The following is a 22,274-nucleotide window of genomic DNA, read 5'->3' on the forward strand; positions in this document are numbered from 1 at the left end:
TCAAAGCAGGACAGCGAAGGTGAGATGTTCCATGGGAACGTGAGGAGACCGGACTGGGGTTCGAGAGGAAGGTCTGGAGTCCCCTTCACGGAATGCTGACAAATCATGGGAGTGGGGAGGACGGAGAAAAAGAGAAGCCTGCTGGAGCCCAGCCCCGGGGCCCACCCACCCTCAGCGGTCTGGAAGAGGAAGAACAGAGAAGCAGAGAAACAGAAAGGACCCCAAGACAGACTGATGTCACAGGACTAAGACCAGGAGAACAATGGAGGGAAATACAGGACGGAACCGGTCCCTGTGTGCCAGACTATAAAATGCTAACCCCTGAGTCATTCTCCAAGCGGTAAACTCCTCAAAAGAAACTGACGATGGAACCATTTTCTGGTTTACATCTCTTTCATTGTGCGCACAAGAATGGGAGGAATATCTCTTTTGTATTGTTCTATAGCTGACATTTCTTAGTGGTTGTTTAATAACAGCAAGAAGAACAATGCTCTGATGATATTATTTTAGGCATTTTATTGTTGCTTTTGCTTATTTGAGCCCAAGAACTCAAAATACCCAATCTGCTTGAGAGACATTTTAACGAGGCAAATCCTTGTCCAGTTTCTGGAACCGTCATTAGAACAAGCATCGTATACCTCATCAAGACAAGTGCTGTAAATTATTCACTGATTGATGCCCCCTCCCTCTCTAAAAGGATTTGTTTCAGCGGGTCACTTGTGGGTTCAGTTTGTCTGCAAAATCTCTACCAGTTCTAAACTAGATAACCGAACTTGTTTAGTGATGGCCATCCTCACCAGTTCCAAGAAATCTGAAGAGTCTTGTTAATGAATAATGCGGGGTTTTGTGAATTCCCCCATGCCCTTGCCCCAGTGAGGGGAGGTGTTCTCGGTCAGCTCCTAAAGGCACTCCCGCCTACAATCAGTCATCCGTGCTGGAACTCTGCAGACATCCCAATCCACCTGCCACCTCCGGAGGGGGCCTTTGGTTGAGCTGGGGTCTTATCGCAGCTCTCCTAGACCTCCGTGTGTCTCCACCCCTCCCAGGGAAAAGTTCAGATATCACGCCTGTTAGTCATACAAGCAATGGCATCTTGGTACCTCAAAGGAGGGAACCTTAAGGTCTTCTTTACATGCAAAGACAGCCTGATTAGTGAAAGGGCAAAGGAAGAACTATCCAACCTTCTGAGTATGATGCACATGACAATCATATGAAAATAAGATGCCAGGTCTATGGTTCCCATTCCTTCCTCAGAGTCAGAGGTGGGATATCCTCCCGGAAGTTTCCTCTGAGCTCCCCAAAGCTGGGTTAGGTGCTCCTATGGCCCTAGGTTTTACCCTGACTGTAGCGTTTACCAGTCTGAGTTGTATTTGCCTGTTTCTTTCTCAGTACTTCTCAGGAGACCACAGCCTTCCTGAGGGAGGAGGGTGGGCCCCACTCACTGATGCATGGCCAGCGCCTGGCGGGGGGTGTGGCCTGAAGATGTGCTCAAGGCGCATGTGTGGGATGAAGGCAGGAAGGATGGATGGGGGGGTGGGGGAGCAGATCTGCCAGGGAAACTGAGGCAGGGGGTTACCAAGTCCTCTGAAATCATCTGCTTAATCAGAGCAGACACAACATTTACGATCCTCCAGTCCCTAAACCACACTTGTTCTGTGTGTGTGTGTGACTACACCATTAACACACACACTAATAATTCTATAAGTGTACACTCACACACACACAGGCTAGGCACACTGTTTCTCCTGGTTGGTATTAGAAGCGCTCCCCTTCATCCCGATACAGTTCCATGCATGAAGAACACGATGATTTAGATTATATCTTCACCAAGCTCACTCCTGAGATACTGGGTTCATGTTGCTGTCACTGGGACTAAGTCAAAAATCAGCCTTCTCTTTGAAATTACATTCCCAGCAGAATGTGGCCCACATTCATATCAGAATTAAATATCCTTTTGAGTTCTAGGTCATTCAGTCTCAGAATGGTGACTAATGGTCTGGAGATGCCAACACCCTACTCGGGCATCACCACCCTTTGGCGAAAGTTCACATTTCTGATCCTGAAAAATAATTTGTGAAGAAGCATCAAACAGACCAGCTGGAGGAGGGAGTTTGGAGGCTGCAGAAGGAAGAATTCATTCAGCTCATGACTGTGTGACTCAGAACCGAGGACCCTCAATCCTATGGGCAGATTTTTGTCTTAGGTCTGCACCCTACTCCTCCTTCCTTGCCAAAGAAGAAAAGTTGGGGAGGGGAGTGGGGGGGTAGGAAAAAAAATCACTGGCTTAGAAACTCCACCCACTGGTAAATGAACAGTATGGCCATAGCAGATATGATCAAATATAAAATCAAACAGCTTTTCATGTGAATAATAATAAGTACAATCTCTGCCTGGCACCTAGTAGGTGACGTTTGGGTGTACCAATGCAGGTAACACAGATTCAGATACTCCAAAAAAGCAGGTAATCCAAGAATCATTTTTATTGGCTATTGATTTAGGATTTGATTGACTGGCAGCATCTTATCATTCAAAATGCATTTTTAAATGATATTATGCTTGGATCAATATGGAAATTATTTCAACTTTTTGGTATCCCTAACAGCTGATTTTGGAAGGAGGTAAGCAAAAAAAAAAAAAAAAAAATGTTACCGATGGTGTGAAAAGTGAGACAAATTTTTAAATTAGCCAGGTATTATTTTTAAATGGATTTTCTTGTACAGCCATAAGTCATGTTCATATTAATAAACTTTCTCTCTCTGAATAAACCAGGGAAAATATGGCAAAATGATAATACCCATTAAGTCAACTGGTGATCAGAGGGTGTCCACGTGCCAGATCTCTTAAAACATTACATGAGATTTGAAGGATACAGCACAGCCAGGACAGGGACGTACAAGGAAAGTTAAATAAGCCCAAACTCAACAGTAATGAGTTTGATTTCCCACTCACTGAGTGGTTCATTCTTCAAAGTCCTGGCTATTTGAAAAGCTGGCTCTCATAATTGGCTTTGCTTTGCTAATATTATCGATCAGAAAATCCAAGTCCAAACAGAGCTTCATATTTCCAAATAGAGAACTTTCTCTCATTTCCTTGCCATCTCTCCTTGGAAGTGTTAAATCTTTGGGTCAATAGTTCTAGACCCAAATAAAGTGCTCTAGAGCCACCTCTTTTGGAAGTATTTTGTCATCGTGACCAGAGAGTGTTTAAATAACCGACTAGGGTGCCTGGCTAGACTCTGGGCTGGGAGGAACAATCTGAAGTTAACTGCTTGTGTCATCTTTAGGCCTTTCCATACCTAGTGACACAGTTGCCAGCAAAGAGCCAGATTCTCAACTGCAAGACATGTATGCATATCACCAGTTTATTCTGGCAAGTAACAGTTAATAATTTATATACAATTAACTGAAGTCAGTGAGCACCATTCTTCCTGAAGAGAAGAAAAAAACAACAAACAAACAAAACAAACAAACAAACAAAGAGCAAAATCAGGATGTGAAACAAGAGTAAGTGAGAAATGCCGAAAGTAGTAACATCATTTTTAAATATTTGGGGTGGGGGGAATGCAAAATGTGTTGAGAAGGCACACCTTCCCAGGGTTTTGTCTACAAGGCTGTGACACTGGGAAACAGCTGAGGTTTTTACTCCATCTGAGGGGAAGGAAAAAAGCAAAGAACAACAGTACATCAGGGACCGTCTAGAGCTGGACGCCTTTACTTGTGCAAACCGAACTCCCAGATCCTTTCCGGGCAAGCGCACAGCCGGAGGAAATGAAAACTAGGAAAACAATCTGTGCACAGAACAATGAGATGGAGTTTCATTTTGGTTTCACACTCAAATATAATGTGGTTATAATTTTTTTACTATATTAGTAAAAGTCATCGAGTCGAGTATGGAAACGTTTGAAAGCTGCACGACAGAAAAGCTCCTCTGCTGTCCCTCAGCGTGCTGCAGCGACAGCAAAGTCGTGGGAAAGCAAAGATACAGCTGTTTCCAGGCAAACGGCCCAGGACTGTTCAGCATCAACCACCAGAGTCTCCAAAGCTCCAGAGAAACACGCCCAGAGCGACTCCCGGGCACATGTGTGGGCTCCGAACAGCACGGGGCGCGCGTGTCCGGCCCTCCGGCCCCCGGCCCACTCTGGCGCCCGGGGCAGGTGAAGGCACCCGACGGCCAGGCGCCCCCGAGGTGCGAGTTCAAATCCCCCTGACTCCCGGGCACCCCGCACCAAGTTCTGCTCGCCCGCCCCCGGCCCCGAGGAGTCTCCCCTGACTCGCCCCGACCCAGCCCACAACAAAGGAGGCTCCCTAATGGATGCGCGGTCGCAGCCCACGGGGGTCCCCGGCGGGGACCGGCCGCGAGAGTGCGCCCGGCTGTGCCGCGCGCGACCCCCGGGCCCGGAGGGCGGCTCCGGCCGCGGACAAAGGGCCCGCGCGGGGCGCCGGGGCGCAGGGCGGGACGCCGGGAGCCGAGCCGGCCGGGACTCACCTTCGCGGCGGCCCGGCTGCTCTCCTCGTGGAGCAGGAGGGCGGCGGGCAGCAGCAGCCAGACGCCGAGCCGGGGCCCCATGCTGGCGCGCCCGGGGCGGCGGGGACCGGCGGGGGACGGCGGGGGGCCGGCGCCCGGGCTCTTGGGGGCGGCGGCGGGCGGCTCACTCTCGCACGGCCGGGACTCGAGCGCGGCGCACCGTCCCGGGCGCGGCAGCTCGCGGCGGAGACCTGAGCGCGGCCAGGCGAGCTCCCCAATTTGTTGGCGCTGCCCCTCCCCTCGGCGGCGCGGGGCGGGCGGCGCCTCAAAGGGGGAGGACCCTGCGGCGCGGGTAAGAGGCGGCAGGAGCGCGCGGCCGGGGGATTGTGGCCGACGCGCGCCGGGACGCAGGGCTCCGCGCTCTGCACCCACCGCCGCCGCTGCCCGCCCCGCGCCCCGCGCTCGCCGACCCGGCGGAGCTCCGAGGGCGGACGCGCGGGCCCGAGGTCGGCCCGGGGAGCCCGGGAGGGCGGCTGCGCTGCTCGTGCCGCAGGCGGCGCTTCTGGAGGGCGGAGGCGCGCGGGCGGCAGCCACTGAAGCCGGGCCCGAGGTAAGAGCGGCCCTGGGAGGCCGAGCCCCGGGCGGAGGGCAGGGACGCGGGCGCCCCGTGCAGCTGGGGCTGCGCGCCCGGCTCTGGGAGTGGGAAGGGGGAGGGGATGGAGCGGCGGCTGCTGAGCGGCCCCGTCCGGGCCTAGGTGGGCAGGCTGCCCTCTCGCCTGCCTCGTCGCGGGGCGGCTCCCGGTCACCCCCGGCAAGAGGCGGGGACGCGCCCCGCTTTCCCTTGTCCCGCCGACGGAGGCGGGCGGCGACGAGGCTCCCTCCCCAGCCGGGCTAAGCCCGCTTTGTCTCGTCTTCCAGGCTAGGAGGGACGGATCGGAGCCCCGAGGGGCCGAACTGGGAGCATGGACCGAGACGAGCGCGCGGCGTCGCGCCCTGCCCTGCGGCGGTAAGCGACCTGCTGCCTGTCCCCTGGGTCCCGCGCGCGTGTGCTTCTCGGAATTTCCAAGCCGGGGCCGCACACTCACGGCGCTCCTCCCCCTTCTCCCATCCAGGTGGCTGCTGCTGGGAGCTGTGACAGTGGGGCTCCTGGCCCAGGGCGTCCTGGCGGTAAGTCCTGGCTCCCGTTCCGGGCCGATTCGCGTGCCGGAGAGAGCGGTGGGGACACCGAGTGGCCTTGCCAGAAGGCCACTCGCGCGTGCGCACCTGAGCGCGTGTCCGTGTGTGTGTGCCTGGGTGTCCCCGGCGCCCCCTACCCAGCCCAGGCTCTGAGAAAGCACGCCTTCCCCCCCTCACCCCCGAGAACTCCGGTTTGCCGTCCCTTGGGTCCCCCTTCAGTCCTGTGCGTTACTGGCGTCTTCCTTGGGAACCAATCATTTAAAACATGGCTCGCGGCATCCTTTTCCCTCGTTTGAGCAAAGCCCGTCGTTAGAAGCAAAGCTCAGCCTTAGAATCGAGGCGGTCAGACACGTGGCCCTGGGGCGCCAGGCTTCGGGGGAGAATAGCTTGCGTGGCATCAGAAGCTGGTGTCGGAGGTCCTGCCCTTGGCAGGGTTTTCCGTTCTTCTGAATGAGAGGCTCTGGGGGAATGGGCGGGGCGAGGAGGACCGGGCGACTTGGTACTCCTGGTGACGCTGAGAGGGAACAATGGCAGAAAACACCGTTTTGTTGCGAGACTGCGCTCTGGCCCCGGAAAAGCCAGGGTGGGGCTGCTGAGTCTCCCACGGGGACCCTGTTTACCGAGTCCCCCTCCACCCCAGCCCCGCCATTCAAGGTGACCCTGCCAGCATTGCCAGGTAGTCCCCGCCTGCTGATTGCACTATGGGATTTTGTACTTGGCAGCAGGAGCCACTTGGGTCGAACTTCGTGTGGCATGGCTGAGCTGTCACAGCTTTGCTGGGTCCCTTGAGTTGAGGACCCAGGTGTGTGAACTGCACCTGAAGATCCAGGGCACTTAGCAGGCGTCCTGGACCCCACCCTCCCTTCCTCTGTCTGATGGAATATGCTGGCACCTGATCTCCCAGGTGGCTCAGTCAAGAGCCCCCCATCCGCACTCTGGGTAGAGTGTACACAGGCACAGTGGGAGCTGTGTTCACGGTTTGCTTTGAATTCTGTTATTTCCACATTGTTCCATCCTCACATAAAACCAACGAGGATTTTCAAGGCTGTGAGTGAGGAAGTGCTATCCTAGCTTGGGAAAGAACCTCTAGCCTCACTTTTCTGCTGCAGTTCAGGGCCCAGATTGGGAGTCAGAAGAGGAGTCCATAGACTTTGACCGGAACATTTCAGGCCAAAGTTTTCTTAAAGCTCGGGTCTGTCTCTCCTTCCTTTCCACACGTCCTGGTTTAAGAAGATCAGAGCCTAGAAATTTGAACCAGCCCATTGGCCTTTATGGGTCCTTATGCACGCACGACTTACAGGACTTGGCCCAGAGCTGGGAGCCAGGGCAGTGCATGCGCGCGCACACACGCACGCATGCGCGCGCGCACACACGCTCAGCGAAGGAGGGGGAGGTCCCTGCAAAGGAAAGTGCCCAATCCTATTGAGACTGTGCATTGCTTGTGCTCACTCTCCCACACCCCTTCGTCCCCTAGAACCACTTTTATAACATCAGTGTTTTCCTTCCTGAGAATGATGAGAATCTTATCTGGCATTGATCCTAAAAGTGGTGGAAAGGGCTTCATGTCAGAAGACCTGGGTACTAAAGGCAGCTCTGCCCTGGTCTCATGAATCCTGAGCCCACGTTTCCATACACTGAACAGAAGAGAATATCCCCCAGCCTGTTACATGGAATATACCTCTGTGCCTTCGTCCAAAGCCTCTTAGGTGCTGCATGCTCATCTGAGTCTCTGCTCCCTGATCCTTGGATGGGACCCAGAGCATTTATTGCCTAGCAGCGCTTCTCAGGGGACAGCCCTTGGACCCCTACACTCACCTGGAAAGGCTGGTTAAAGACTCAGACCTCTGGTCCACATATCAAAATCTTCTGATCAGACTTTCGGGGGTGGAGCCTGGGAGTCTGCATTCCCACTTGATGCTAAAGTTTGGGAACCACTGAGTTAAGAGTATTGGGTTGGAAGGCATTGGAGTCACTTGCCAGTTTATGGCATTTCTAAATCTGCAGATACAAACAGATACTTCTGAGTCATTTTACTAGAGACACATCAATACGTATTATTCAACAATCATGGAATTTATGATGTTCGACAATGGATGTTCCACTTACTAACTTCTTATTGACCACTGGCTTTAAAAGCTGTTACTCAAGAAATAATGCCTTAATCTTTAACTATATTTATTAAAAAAAATCTTTCCTCATTGTGGCAAGTCCAGCTCCTGCCCTATTTGTCTGCCACACTCAGGAATCCTGTGTCTTTGCCCGTTTGTGCCAAAGAGTCTTCCCAGGGGTAGGTCGAGTCAGTGAAAAGGGCTGCTCACTGTAGCTTGAAGAGTTTTGTAGCAGGAGCAACAGAAAATGGGTAGCAGAGATGGTAAATAATTATTTAATGAATACTTGCTATGTGCCAATTTTTGTGCCTTAATCCACCCAAGTTTCATAGGAAAACACACCTACCTGAGTAGGTAACTTTTATTACCCCCATTTTACAGATAAGAAAACAGGCACAAAGAGTTTAAACACCTTGCCCAAGGTGTCTCTCTTTGTAAGCAGCAGATCTGAACCCAGGCAGCTCCCCACTGCTTGGTTGCCCAGGGTCAGAGCTGTTATGTAAGTCAACCACTGATTTTCAGTAGTTGAGTCTCCTGGTTGTGCTTCCCTTGCTCTGGACACAGACGAGCAGAACAAAGCCCACCCACTGGTTTCTGGGAAGGGTAGTCCCCCTCCACCTCCTCTCCTGCTTTGCTCTGAAGATCAGGAGCCCGGAGCAAGGGAGACCCAGCACGATCTGGTGGCCAGAGGGAGAGAGGACGGCAGCAGTCCCCTGGCCGCCTGGGCTCGGGACCCAGCGTGGGTACACGCACCCTGGGTGTGCGGCACTCTGTCGACAGGCTGCCTTCCTGCCGCTGCCCGGCCTGAGGGCGGGGCCGGGGTGTGAGTGCACGTGAGACAGCCCGTCCTAAACGGTCACCATCCCAGGCTTTGAAGGCAGGTTGCCCGGGGCTCATGAGCCCCTGTACCGCACTATTGCTTCTTATCTCAAGACGTGGGGCAGCAGACTTGAAGGTCTAAGAGAGCAGCCCTGTGCGATCCTGGGGGGAAGGGAATTGCAGAGAACAGAGACCTTCCCGGAGATCAAATGTGCTATGGGCTGGGCTGACCTCCTGACCTCAGCCGGGGGAACCTTAGATTCTCCAGGTATCAGGAGGCAGCCAGGAGAGCTGGACACACAGGTCCCCTATGCCCCGGGAGATGCTGGGCTCCAGACTGCCTTCCCACCAGCTCAGATTCCCCGGGCTCCAGGCTCTGGAAAATTCGCCTGCCACTGCTGCATGCTGCCACACCTTTCCCTGCCCCCAAGGAAAGAAAAGAAAAAGAAGGAATATGCTCTTTTTTTTTTTAATTTAATTTTATTTATTTTTTATACAGCAGGTTCTTATTAGTTATCTATTTTATACACATCAGTGTATACATGTCAATCCCAATCTCCCAGTTCATCCCACCACCACCCCCTCCCCCGCCACTTTCCCCCCTTGGTGTCCATACGTTTGTTCTCTACATCTGTGTCTCTATTTCTGCCCTGCAAACCGGTTCATCTGTACCATTTTTCTAGGTTCCACATGTATGCGTTAATATACGATATTGGTTTTTCTCTTTCTGACTTACTTCACTCTGTATGACAGTCTCTAGATCCATCCACGTCTCTACAGATGACCCAATTTCGTTCCTTTTTATGGCTGAGTAATATTCGATTGTATATATGTACCACACCTTCTTTATCCATTTGTCTGTCGATGGACATTTAGGTTGCTTCCATGACCTGGCTATTGTAAATAGAGCTGCAGTGAACATTGGGGTGCATGTGTCTTTTTGAATTATGGTTTTCTCTGGGTATATGCCCAGTAGTGGGACTGCTGGGTCATATGGTAATTCTATTTTTAGTTTCTTAAGGAACCTCCATACAGTTCTCCATAGTGGCTGTATCAATTTACATTCCCACCAACAGCGCAAAAGGGTCCCCTTTTCTCCACACCCTCTCCAGCATTTGTTGTTTGTACATTTTCTGATGATGCCCATTCTAACTGGTGTGAGGTGATACCTCACTGTAGTTTTGATTTGTATTTCTCTAATAATTAGTGATGTTGAGCAGCTTTTCATGTGCTTCTTGGCCATCTGTATGTCTTCTTTGGAGAAATGTCTATTTAGGTCTTCTGCCATTTTTTGATTGTGTTGTTTGTTTTTTTAATATTGAGCTGCATGAGCTGTTTATATATTTTGGAGATTAATCCTTTGTCCGTTGATTCGTTTGCAAATATTTTCTCACATTCTGAGGATTGACTTTTTGTCTTGTTTGTAATTTCCTTTGCTTTGCAAAAGCTTTTAAGTTTCATTAGGTCCCATTTGTTTATTTTTGTTTTTATTTCCATTACTCTAGGAGGTGGATCAAAAAGGATCTTGCTGTGATTTATGTCAAAGAGTGTTCTTCCTGTGTTTTCCTCTAAGAGTTTTATAACGTCCAGCCTTACATTTAGGTCTCTAATCAATTTTGAGTTTATTTTTGTGTATGGTGTTAGGGAGTATTCTAATTTCATTCTTTTACATGTAGCTGTCCAGTTTCCCCAATGGAGAAGAGACTGTGTTTTCTCCATTGTATATCCTTGCCTCCTTTGTCATAGATTAGTTGACCATAGGTGCGTGGATTTATCTCTGGGCTTTCTATCCTATTCCATTGATCTATATTTCTGTTTTTGTGCCAGTACCATATTGTCTTGATTACTGTAGCTTTGTATTATAGTCTGAAGTCAGGCAGTCTGATTCCTCCAGCTCTGTTTTTTTCCCTCAAGACTGCTTTGCCTATTCGGGGTCTTTTGTGTCTCCATACAAATTTTAAGATTTTTTTGTTCTAGTTCTGTAAAAAATGCCACTGGTAATTTGATAAGAATTACATTGAATCTGTAGATTGTTTTGGATAGTACAGTCATCTTCACAATATTGATTCTTCCAATCCAAGAACATGGTATATCCCTCCATCTGTTTGTGTCATCTTTGATTCCTTTCATCAGTGTCTTATAGCTTTCTGAGTACAGGTCTTTTACCTCCTTAGGTAGGTTTATTCCTAGGTATTTTATTCTTTTTGTCGCAGTGGTAAATGGGAGTGTTTCCTTAATTTCTCTTTCAGATTTTTCATCATTAGTGTATAGGAATGCAAGAGATTTCTGTGCATTAATTTTGTATCCTGCAACTTTACCAAATTCATTGATTAGCTCTAGTAGTTTTCTGGTGGCATCTTAGGATTCTCTGTTTATAGTATCATGTCATCTGCAAAGAGTGACAGTTTTACTTCTTCTTTTCCAATCTGTATTCCTTTTATTTCTTTTTCTTCTCTGATTGTCGTGGCTAGGACATCCAAAACTATGTTGAAAAGTAGTGGCGAGAGTGGACATCCTTGTCTTGTTCCTGATTTTAGAGGAAATGCTTTCAGTTTTTCACCATTGAGAATGATGTTTGCTGTGGGTTTGTCGTATATGGCCTTTATTATGTTGAGGTAGGTTCCCTCTATGCCCACTTTCTGGAGAGTTTTTATCATAAATGGGTGTTGAGTTTTTTCAAAAGCTTTTTCTGAATCTATTGAGATGATCATATGGTTTTTCTCCTTCAGTTTGTTAATATGGTGTATCACATTGATTGATTTGTGTATATTGAAGAATCCTTGCATCCCTGGGATAAATCCCACCTGATCATAGAGTATGAGCCTTTTAATGTGTTGTTGGATTCTGTTTGCTAGTATTTTGTTGAGGATTTTTGCATCTATATTCATCAATGATATTGGTCTGTAATTTTCTTTTTTTGTAGTATCTTTGTCTGATTTTGGTATCAGGGTGATGGTGGCCTCATAGAATGAGGTTAGGAGTGTTCCTTCCTCTGCAATTTTTTGGAAGAGTTTGAGAAGGATGGGTGTTAGCTCTTCTCTAAATGTTTGCTAGAATTCACCTGTGAAGCCATCTGGTCCTGGACTTTTGTTTGTTGGAAGATTTTTAATCACAGTTTCAATTTCATTACTTGTGATTGGTCTGTTCGTGTTTTCTGTTTCTTCCTGGTTCAGTCTTGGAAGGTTATACCTTTCTAAGAATTTGTCCATTTCTTCCAGGTTGTCCGTTTTATTGGCATAGAGTTGCTTGTAGTAGTCTCTTAGGATGCTTTGTATTTCTGCGGTGTCTGTTGTAACTTCTCCTTTTTCATTTCTAATTTTATTGATTTGAGTCCTCTCCCTCTAAAAAAGAAGGAATATGTTCTTAAGCTTTTCTCTTCTCCTTCCAATCAGCTTAGTGATAAGTTACGGAAAATGTACGGTGCTCAGATGCTTTCCATGCTCGAGTTAAGACTCCTGGAGATCAGGTCTTTTGCAGAATTCCCTGGAGCTCTAGTCCTGTTGTTCAAAATCTGGGCCCTCAAGAAGAAGGGAAATATCACAACGTTCCTCCTCTGTTAATGGAAAAACAAGGAAATCTCCAGCTCTCTGGAGGCTCTTAAAGTAATCCTCCCTGCATGGTTTGTATGGCTTGGCCACAGTAAATAACACCAGGGATTTGTCATGGCATCCCAGAACAGATGCAGGTATAAGGGGGACGGAGGGACCACAGCTCTCCCACTGCCAGTGGGTATATTTAGAACCAGAGAGAGAGAGAAAAAAAAAGTGCAATTCAAGTAAAAAGTTCTAGAATACAAAACAAAGATTTTGCTAAAATAATAAAAATCAAAGGATTGTCTTCCTGAAGAGAGGGTTAAAAAAAAAAAATGGGTGACTGGCTTCCATTAAGTAAGAGAGAAAATGCGAGAGAAAAACAAGAGTGCAATGGAGAGAAACCTGATCGATGACGATGATGTAATGAAGATGTCAGTACTTAGAAGGTGGTGGTTTTGGAATGTCTTGTACTTTTAATCTGAAAAGCGATTTTCAGATTAGGAACCTCTGATTAGAGGACGTGAGAGGAAAATGTGAAGTCAGCCTCCCGCTGTAGCCGGTGGTGTCACCACCGGCGTGGAAGGTGGTAGGTCAGGTCGGGAAGCCCGGCCTTGGCTGATTCGGCTTGTAAGGTGGGCATTCTGCGCAGGAGCTGGCGGCCCCCAGGACCAGGGGCCACACAGCAGTGGTGGAGGCACCCAAACGCCACCCCAGCGTGGCTGGCTCCTAACTGGCCGGGTGACCCCAGAGCAAGTCACTTAGCATTTTGAGGGAGGGGCTGGCGTCCCTCCGTGCTGGGCTGCTCCGGGCAGGCAGTCACCCCCGTGAGCTGGAGAGTCAGAGCTGAGGACGGGGACCGCCCCCCTCAACCTGCCCCAGGCCCGTCCCTGGGCTAGGCCCGCACCCCTCCCAACTGTAAAGCCGGGAACGGGATGCTGTTCCAGGCCGGCATTTGGGCTGCTCCAGAGATGACTTAAAAACAAGCACGCTGCTGCGTGAGGCTTCTTATCTTTGGGGGTGGGGAGCTTCTGTAACCCAGTGAATGATACCTGATCAGCTGGGGCAAGAGGCCGGGCAGCTTATCTGGTGCTCACCTCCTGCCACCGCCCTGGCGGCTGCTCCCACCGCTAAGGAGACCCTCCTGGGACAGGCCTGAATGACTCACTAACCTTGACTTCATCGCCTCCCTGGGACTGTGTGATTTTTTTTTTTTTTTTTTATCCATGAAAGAAGACTAGAAGGTGTCTAATCTTAGGGAGACTGCGTGGGTTTCTCCAGCCCCCTCCATGCGGTCAGGGAGTGACTTTCAAGGGACATACGAGCAGCTCTGCCCCACCCACTAGATTCCGAGCCCCCGGACCTGGTCTCCGTGTCGGGGTCTCCCATCTCCTGCCGCTCCTGTTGTGCACTGGGTGTTCTGTGCCGACGGATTCTGCTACCCTGAATGCGGCTGCCTTCTGAAGCAACGAGTTCTTTTGTAAAGAAAGTGCTCCTCTAAGTGCCGTGCGGTATCCTGAATCGGATCCTGGAAGGGAGAGAGAATACTGGTGGAAAAACTGGTGCAATTCTGATAGAGTCTGTGGTTTAGTGGATGTGCTCATGTTCATTTCTAGTTTTGACAAAATGGGCTGAAGTTGTGTAAGATGTTTGACATCACATCATCATGTCTGCGTGAAGGGTTGTATGGGGACTCTCCGAATTCTCTTTGCAGCTTTTCAGGAAATATAATTCATTTCAGAATAAAAACCTGCCCTTAGAAGCCATGAATCAGTCACATCTGGCGTGCAGAGTCCAGACAGGTGCAGAGAGAGCAGAGATGCAGCAAGCTGTACGCTGGGGATCAGCGAAGGGGAGACAGTGTCCCCATGCTTTGCTCTTATAGAAAAAGCAAACAAAAGGCACTTCTGTGTCCTTGGAAATCTAGCAGAAGTGGCCCCTGCCTGGGGAAAGGGCTTTTGTTCCCCTAACTTGGGTGGGGTTCTTTATGGGGAGAGGGGAGGGAAGGCGCCCCAATGGAGATTCCACAGCTTGGCGTCTCCGAGGGGCTCCAGGGCTGAGCTACAACGGCCTCCCTCTTCTTGACCGACTGACCAGGGCAGGAACACGGTTGCACAGTTGTTTCCTGAGCTCGAGATGGCACAGCAGGTTTGCAGGATGGTGTCATTTCCAGGAGGGCTTTTACATGCTCACACCTCTGGCTCACTCACTAATTTGTCAGGCCAATGTCCCGTCCATAGGGGCTGGCCGTATGGGAAAGGGAAGCCCACCACCAGGTTCTTGCATGCCTAGGACACCCAGGGCACAGCGAGGATGAGAAAGTGGCACGTCCAGGGTCCCCGAGCCCCCCTCCACACGCGCTCCCTGCATTGCGGCAGGCCACTGCAGAATTTGGAGTTAGCAATCTCCAAGTGGCCACAACTTCTACTGCAGTTATGGGCTGGGGACAAGGGCCAGGAACAAGGATGGCCAACGGCCAGCGGCTGTCACCTGGCACTTTTGCCTGTGTCACCACCCTGCAGGAACAGAGCAGCCATTGCCAGCTCTGTTTCGCAGCTTCGCCCATGCCCGGTCTCTCTCCTCGAAGTAGCCTGAAGCCCCGTGACCTGAAGGACACCCTGCCCCTGGCCTGTCAGAGGCCTCGCGTAGCCAGTGTCAGAATGCCACGCCCAGCTGGAGCCCCTGTCCCTTGGAAATGAGCCATTGCAGAGTCTAATTAAAGTGCCCTCCCAAAATTACCGTTAGAGAGCCAGGATTTTAAATCATCATCCATAAGCCCTGTAGACATCAAGCGTTTGTCTTTTCTCACGTAATTTTATCCCCGCTGGAATCTCTGCCACCACAGCCCAAGGCTTAGGGCACATGACGTCTTTCCTCCTGTCTCATTCACGGCTACATCATATGATCCAGGGCCTGAAACACAGCAGGCACCCAGTAAAGCCTCTGTGCCATAAATGAGTGAAGGTATAGCAAGCTGCAAGTGCCGAAGCAAACCTTCTGGATGAGAAGGACAGTCATGGAACAACTAGGAAAGAGTAGATTAAAATGTAGTTTTTCTCAGTGTGGTTGTTTTTCCCCAATTAAATGCTACCCCCCACTGGCTAAAGCTCTCTGTACCTGATGATAAAGGAAGTGCTGATTTGTCTGTGAAAGATTTGCCTTTTTTCCGAGGGATTGTTTCAGGCCCACCCCTAAAATTCCTATTTTGCTGCGTTTGCCCACTTCAGTGATCTCCCATGTGGGAATTACAGAAGAATTACAGACTGATTTTCTGGTACCTGGTGGGAATCACGTAACAGTGTGTTTTTTCTGCGTGTTGAGCACTTTTGGGTGCGTGTCTGACTTTGTGGAGTGGTGTGGGCCCCATGAGAGCAGAGGAAAGGCCTCTGCTTGTGGACACGGTCAAAGACACGTGGTCCCTGGGATGCCTCCCAGGCTGTGGTTTGTCCACTAGGAAAAAGAGAGGCTATTATCAACAGCTGGGGAACAACGCGAACTGATGTCAGGAAGGAGCGACACAGGGAACGGGGAGCCCTCCCGCCTCCTCTGCCCTCACCCCTGCCACTGGCTCCAGGTTGGAGAAAAGGAGGGGTCCCCTGGGAGGGTCTTTGTGGGCTCCCCTGGGATCAACATAAGAAAGAGGAACCCCTAAGGAAGTTTCTAGCATTTCAGAACCCCAGGAACAGCTAAAATCTCCCACAGGGGAAACACAGCAATTTGGTGCCAGGAACTGATCCCAGCCACTGACACACATTAGCCGCTAAACACCCACAGTTCTGTGATTATCCCACTTTACAGATGTGCAGACTGAGGCACACAGGTTAGGGCACTTGTTAAGGTCAATAAGGAATAAAGTTGGGAGTGAAGCCCAGGACTGGCTGATTCCATAACCTCTGCTCTTAACCACGGTGCTAGGCCAACAAATCCCTAGCCATAGAGTATGTGTGCCTATTCAAAATACACAAAATGTTGGCTATGTAAAATATACATGTGTATATTATATGTATATATTATTTATCTATGTGGAATATAGATAGATGATAGACAGTAGATTGATAGAGAAAGATAGATATAGATGATAGATAAATAGATAGATGATAGATGGATAGATAGATAGTAGATGGATGGAGAGATAGATAGATATGGAGATGAGAGAGAAATAAAGAACGTAGAACACACAAGCGCACACACACGCGCCCTTTGGAGGGCCCTAGCTCCTTTCTCCCCAAGGGCTGCCCAGGCAGGAGGAGAATGACGGTCTCGAGGACGCATCAGGCAGACCTGTTCATTCTGGGGTCCCTCTGCAGAGAGGCTGACCTACAAGTGTGGGTGACTAGCGGCTCCCAAACTCTGAGAAACAAAGACTAGAATGGCTGCATGAGGAAAGACCCCTGGAGGATGACCAAGGGGGACACGCACGCTGGCCGGGGCGTCCGATCAGCAGGACAGAGTCCCCAAACCCTCCTTCTCGGGTCCTTTTCGAACTCCCAGGCCGGGGAGATGAATGCCCCACAGGCACGTGGGGGGCAGAGGCATGCAAGCACAGCATTGTCTCGGAGCAGACAGAGGCTGTTGGAAAATAGTCAGTCCTGACCTGGAGAAAGATTTACTTAAACCCCCTGGGGAGTAAGAGCCCTTCCTAAAATTACTTTAGCTGTGCAGGGGACCCCCGTGGGCAGCAGTGTTATGACGACAGGCTCCATTTTTCCTGGACCAGTGCCAGCTTCCCTACCTCGGGGTCTGCTTTCCCTGCTTTGTTTTCTGTTCTGGTGTTTTTCACTAGAGTTCCCACATGCCCGCAGGTAGACAGGCGTGGTCTGTTAAAAAGCGTTGGAGCATCTGGGTTGGAGTCCAGTGACCAGGAAAAGCCACTTTTCCTTCTCTATGTCCTTTTCTTCATGTGTCAGACAGGAATGTTAGTATCTGTGTCACAAGTTCACAAGTTCATTGATGTGAAATCCGTTCGCCAAACAACATGTCTCGATTCTACTAGGACTAATGTTCACTCACAAGTTATGTACATCAGTCCTCTTGTGGGCTTGGGGCTGTGTCCCAGAGGAGGACAGGCCAGGAGCAGCAAGGGGAATGTTCTGAGCACATGCACGTGTGTGTGTATGCGTGTGTTTGTGTGTTCGGGGTAGGAGCATCCAATTGTCTGATGGAATTTTTAAGTTAAACGTGCTGTCCATGGGGAGCGGGCAGCCCGCAGAGGTCCTACTTTAGAGGAGAGAAGAGCCATTGCGGGCTCTTTGCCGTGACACACATGCCATGCGTGTGGCCCTGGGGGCAGAGGAAAGGAGGGTGGGTCCCTGCTCAGACAGGCCCTCGGGCAGAGGCGGACGTGGCGTGGGCACAGCGGGCCAGAGGGACTGAGGGATGTGGGAGGGGACCGTGGGGAAGAAGGTTCTGGTCCTCACACTTATGGGCGCCACAGGCACTGGACCCTGCCTGGTAGGGAGCAGCTGTAATGCCAGGAGCCTGAGCTGGGGACGCGCTCGCTGACGCTCACGTGTCCACTTGGCAAGATGGGTGTAGGGGAGTCTTCCCAAAGCCTGTGGACAGTTGTTTGTATTTTCTTAAGTTTGAAAAACACCCGCCAAGGGAAGAATGTTAATTTTAATTAAAGTTAGGTCAAGGTGTAACTAAATTATTTCCAGAACAAATGGAAAGACTTACAAACAAAGAACATTTTGTTCGAAGAACTCTGAGACCCAAGTATCATTTAACAAAGCAAGAAAACTCTAGAGGCTTTGGTTTGGCAATGTGGCACAGAAAACACACCACAGAACCTTAGGAGAGGATGTCTTTCTCGAAGGAGCGGAGAGATCCCCCAGCCTTTGCCTAACAGGGCCTCAGCAGTGCTCACTCGCTGCTGTGGTTCCACAGCCAGGATGAACAGGACATACACCCACCCGTTTCCTCCTGAGCGCCCAGGTGAGCAAGGCCAGTGAGTAGCCTCAAACAAGAAGAGTGCAGCTGGAAATTCCAGGGGGAAAATCACCCCCTTCCCTTTCTTCCTTACTTGGTCACAGTCCGAATTGTAACAACCTTCCAAGTTGCAATGAAGGACCAAATACGGGCCTGAGATACTCTCCTTTCCTATCTGAAAAGCACCTTCCTTTCCTACCAGCTCCCACCAGGTCTGGCAGCTTCCCTCCCTGCCCCGCCCCTCCCCTCCAAGACAATCTTAGCTCAGACAGGATTTCCTTCGTCTTAGTCATCAGCTTTTATGGCCCAGCCTCCCCCTTCCCGTTTCAAAACAAGGAATATTAGCCGCAAACAGTCTGAAATGATTTGTAAACCTTACCAGTGCGTGTAGACATCAGTTTTTGTGTCTGCTTATCAATATCAAGATGCCAGAGGCTGGAAAAATCAATGCGTTTCTTGTTGTGAAGTCGCATGGTGCAGTGATTTTTCAGCTGTCTGCCTTGGCTTTTGTGAAACTGCAGAAGAGCAAACACGTTCATTTTCACTGCAATCCTAAAAAGCTGCAAAGTTAAAAACAAAGTGACAATTTGGGCAAAAATCATTCCTGTTTTAAAAGAAGGCTCGTCAAAGGAGAGGTCAGTTCAACAAACTTTCTGGCTGGTAACGGGTCTGGTTCCCAACATCACAGAAGAACAGGCCTTCGAGGCATGATGTGAAGCATTCCTTCAAAGCCTTAACAGATTTCCTGGGGTTTCGAAGGAGAATGTAGTCTTCATGTTCTCCCAAGCGATTCTCTGAGGAACCAGAGCAACTCAGTTACAGGAACAGCATGTGTAGCTGTCAGGTCTGCTCTGATTAAACTGGAAGCTCAGCCAGGTCACTCAGCTCTGGCTGCCGGTGCAGGGAGGAAAGGGTACCCCGACTAGGGAAGGGACCCCTCCATCCAGTTATAAGTGGACACACACACACACACCCGTCTCCCCTCCCTCTCTCCCCTCCCAGCAGGAGTACTTGTATCAGCACATCACTCCCCTTTTCCCCTTGAATTGTTCTTGCCAGGAGATGGAAGACAAAAGCCAGCCTCTCCCAATTCAAGTCAGTGGAGTCCCATCAAAGAAGCTGGGGAGAAAAGAGATACAAATATCTCTTTACAGATTCTGTTTGCCTCTTTTTCACCCCCATTCCAGAATTTCTTCACTGACACCCTGTGCCCTTCTAGATGTAAAACTTTGCTCAAAAGTGGATCTGACAGCAGTTACTTACATGCAGAATTTGCCTCTAGTTTCCTATGAAACCAGTGGACCTTGGCCCGTCAGGAGGTGAGGATGACCCGGGGAGCTTTGTGAAATTGTGAGTGAGCTGCTGCTGGGTGGGGGGGGGGGGCGGGGAGGGGGCAGGCATCTGGGTTAAGCAGTGTCTGTCAACCTGGCTGCCGTGGCCGTCACCTGGGGGATGCTCCAGAATGCTGGTGGGGGGCCCAGCCCCGGGGACACCCTCAGGTGACTTAAGGGAATTTCAAAGCCACGCCGAGACCGGCTCGCCCTTTAAGATCGAGAGTCCGATTTTTGCTGTGTTCACCAAGTTCTCCAGCCCTGGGCCCTCCACCCGCCGAACGCAGCCCCAAGCCCTGGGCCGCTGAGGCACAGCCTGCTGTACGCAGCCCGGAGCCCCTCCGGCCCCTGGTGACCCGGTGCTTAGACCCCGGCTCTGCCACGTGGGTGGATTGGCGCCACAGCTGAGCCCCTGCGCTGTGATTCACAAGTAAGCCTGCGCTCCTGCCCTGAGATTGGCGTGTGAGCCTGAGCTCCTGCCCTGTGATTGGTGGGTGAGCCTGAGCTCCTGCCCTATGATTGGCGGGTGGGCCTGAGCTCCTGCCCTGTGATTGGCGGGTGAGCCTGAGCTCCTGCCCTGTGATTGGTGGGTGAGCCTGAGCTCGTGCTCTGTGACTCGTGCGTGAGCCTGAGCCCCTGAGCTGCGACTGGCGAGCGATTTCTTTGCTTTTTTTTTTTTTTTTTTTTTTTTTTTGGTATTCAGTGCTTTATTTTAGTAAAATCAGAAAAAACACAGCACATGCAGTGCTAGCATCTAAAACTAATACATTACGTTAAGCAATTACTAAACTTACAGTGACTTGAGGTTCGATGTTTACCTTCAGCAAATTTAATTCCATTCTTATTTACTGAAAATATTGCTGGCTGACAAAACTGAATCTAAAAGTCACTGATTATGGCCATACACAAAGATAACCACATGTTTGAGAACCGCAATATGCCAGACACTGAAAATCAAACAAAACAAAATATGTACTAAATAAAATTCTGAGAACCTTTGAAAATGTGGACACTTCATAGCAGTGTTTAGAAGTGTTTCATTAACATTTTAAGACAAATGTATCAAAACCTTGGCATGTTATAATTTCAAGTTGCCAATTTTGCCTTAAATTTTGTCAGAAAGTTACAGCTACCTACATTGCCAATGCTGGGCCTGCTTAATTTGACTCACGCTTAATAGGACTTAACATTAAAAGCTCACACTACCCTGAAATATTTTATTTCACATACGGTGACATTCAATATTCAAGTGCCAGTGTTTTTATACTGTCTTTTGGTCGAGTTTCTTTAAACTTTCAAATAATCACTTTTAGGCTTACAAAAATAAATATTTGTCAAAATGTTCAATAAATATTACACAAACTAGCAGCAAAAAGTATCTAAAAATCTGTCGTGTGCAAATAGTTTTCTTCTCAACTATCATTCCATGGTCCCAAATAAAATTTTAGAATCTAGTTCTTAACACGCTGCGTTCAACAATTTCCAAGAGACAAAATAAGTTTGGAAGTTTAAGGACGCACACACAAGACATATATCTAAAATTCTCTGAATGTGCAATAAAATAAGTATTTTGTAAAAATTTATGGGCAAAATGTACAAGAGTCTAAATCTATACTAATTGAAATAGCACCGTAACAAATGACCTCAATACTGTCAAGTGCACCTACTTAATAAAGTTTTAGAACAAGGCAGAGTACACTTGAAAATCTACTGCACTTTAAGAAATTTTTGCCGCCTTATGCCATTGTAAATATTAGTCTATAAAGATCACTATATTCCAACCACAAAATGAGCACAGAATTCCAAGTGGCAGAGGCATTTTTAGTTGGTGAACAATCATCTTTGGTCAAATTTAGCAGAAAGCAACTATAAATACAATGGAAACCTGTGCAACTAAAATACGTTAAAACTGCACTATATAGAAATAACACCTTGTGCAGTTTAGTACACATTGCCAACCTGTGTGATCTCAAGAATTTCAGAGTTTGTAGCTACTCTGATTTACAAATTCTACAAGTGTAAGCCATTTTAACATTTCAGCACAGCTTAAACTGAAAAAAGAGAATCTGCATTAAAATAAAAGCCTGCTGCATAATTCCTCCTGCTTATATCCTCTTGACCAAAAAACATCAACACTAGCATGCATTGAAGACCAAAATCCAAGCAGGTCCTTAAAAGGACTGGTCACTGGCATGGTCAGCCATTCTACGACTTCAGTTTTATTTATGTCAGGCATTTAAAACATCTAATTAGATGAAATTTCCCCTAAACACTTTTGTTATCAGAACTTTTAAACTTTTCCTATAATAATATGCCCACATCTGCCTAGCTTAGAATTAGTAACCTAAACATTAGAAGAGGAATTGCTGTATTTACTTGCATTAACTTCGAAGAGTGCTTTGAAAAATGTATGGATGTATTCATACATGCCACCTCATCATGACTGGAATGGCTTATTTAAAGACTAAAAGTGCCTATCCAGGATAGAGTGAGCAAGTCAGAACGTCAACTTAGTACAGTCTGCCACATTAGAAACTAATTCTGCTGTAAGGTGTTTTCCTACCCTCTCTGCAAGTATCAAAAAGTCCTAATGCAGGAGACAGCCCAAGATTTTTTCCTTTATAATATTTACAGATGAATTGATGATTCCTGTTAAGTTGTATCACACCTGTGTGCCAAGGTTTGATTTTAGCCCAAGTTCAGTGAATTTATTTTGTCAAAACAATTGAAAACTTCAGCATTACTGACCCAACAGGACATCAAAATAATAAGTTGCCTGAAGTTAAAGTCACAGTACATTAACAAACAAACGGTCCTCAGTCACAAAATTATAAATGCAGTTTGGGATGGAAATAAGCAGAAGGGGAGTTAATCCAAACTACAGCAGCTAAGTTTTCACATCAGCTTCTTAATAGGGT

At 48.8% G+C, this 22,274-nt stretch overlaps 2 protein-coding genes across 4 annotated transcripts in view; one reads left to right on the forward strand and one right to left on the reverse strand.

The window, feature by feature from the left end:
• COL4A1 (collagen type IV alpha 1 chain) overlaps positions 1-4,720 on the reverse strand; it is a 148,796-nt gene extending 144,076 nt beyond the window's left edge. Inside the window, exon 1 of the mRNA XM_059903176.1 lies at positions 4,486-4,720. Within this exon, the coding sequence (XP_059759159.1) occupies positions 4,486-4,566 (81 nt within the window). The 5' untranslated portion in view covers positions 4,567-4,720. The remainder of the gene's footprint in view (positions 1-4,485) is intronic.
• Positions 1-22,274, forward strand: part of COL4A2 (collagen type IV alpha 2 chain) — a 384,139-nt gene that overhangs the window by 202,936 nt on the left and 158,929 nt on the right. Inside the window, exons 1-3 of one of the 3 annotated variants that reach the window (XM_059903178.1) lie at positions 4,854-5,074; positions 5,383-5,470; positions 5,577-5,631. The exons of 1 other annotated variant lie outside the window; for it this stretch is intronic. In XM_059903178.1, coding sequence (XP_059759161.1) covers positions 5,427-5,470; positions 5,577-5,631 — 99 coding nt within the window. In that variant the 5' untranslated portion in view covers positions 4,854-5,074; positions 5,383-5,426. Of the gene's footprint in view, positions 1-4,853; positions 5,075-5,382; positions 5,471-5,576; positions 5,632-22,274 lie in introns of those variants that run through there. One more of the 3 variants, XM_059903177.1, reaches the window with a different exon arrangement.

The sequence above is a fragment of the Balaenoptera ricei genome, chromosome 18, assembly GCF_028023285.1.
Source record: "Balaenoptera ricei isolate mBalRic1 chromosome 18, mBalRic1.hap2, whole genome shotgun sequence".
In the NCBI taxonomy this organism is placed as follows: domain Eukaryota; kingdom Metazoa; phylum Chordata; class Mammalia; order Artiodactyla; family Balaenopteridae; genus Balaenoptera; species Balaenoptera ricei.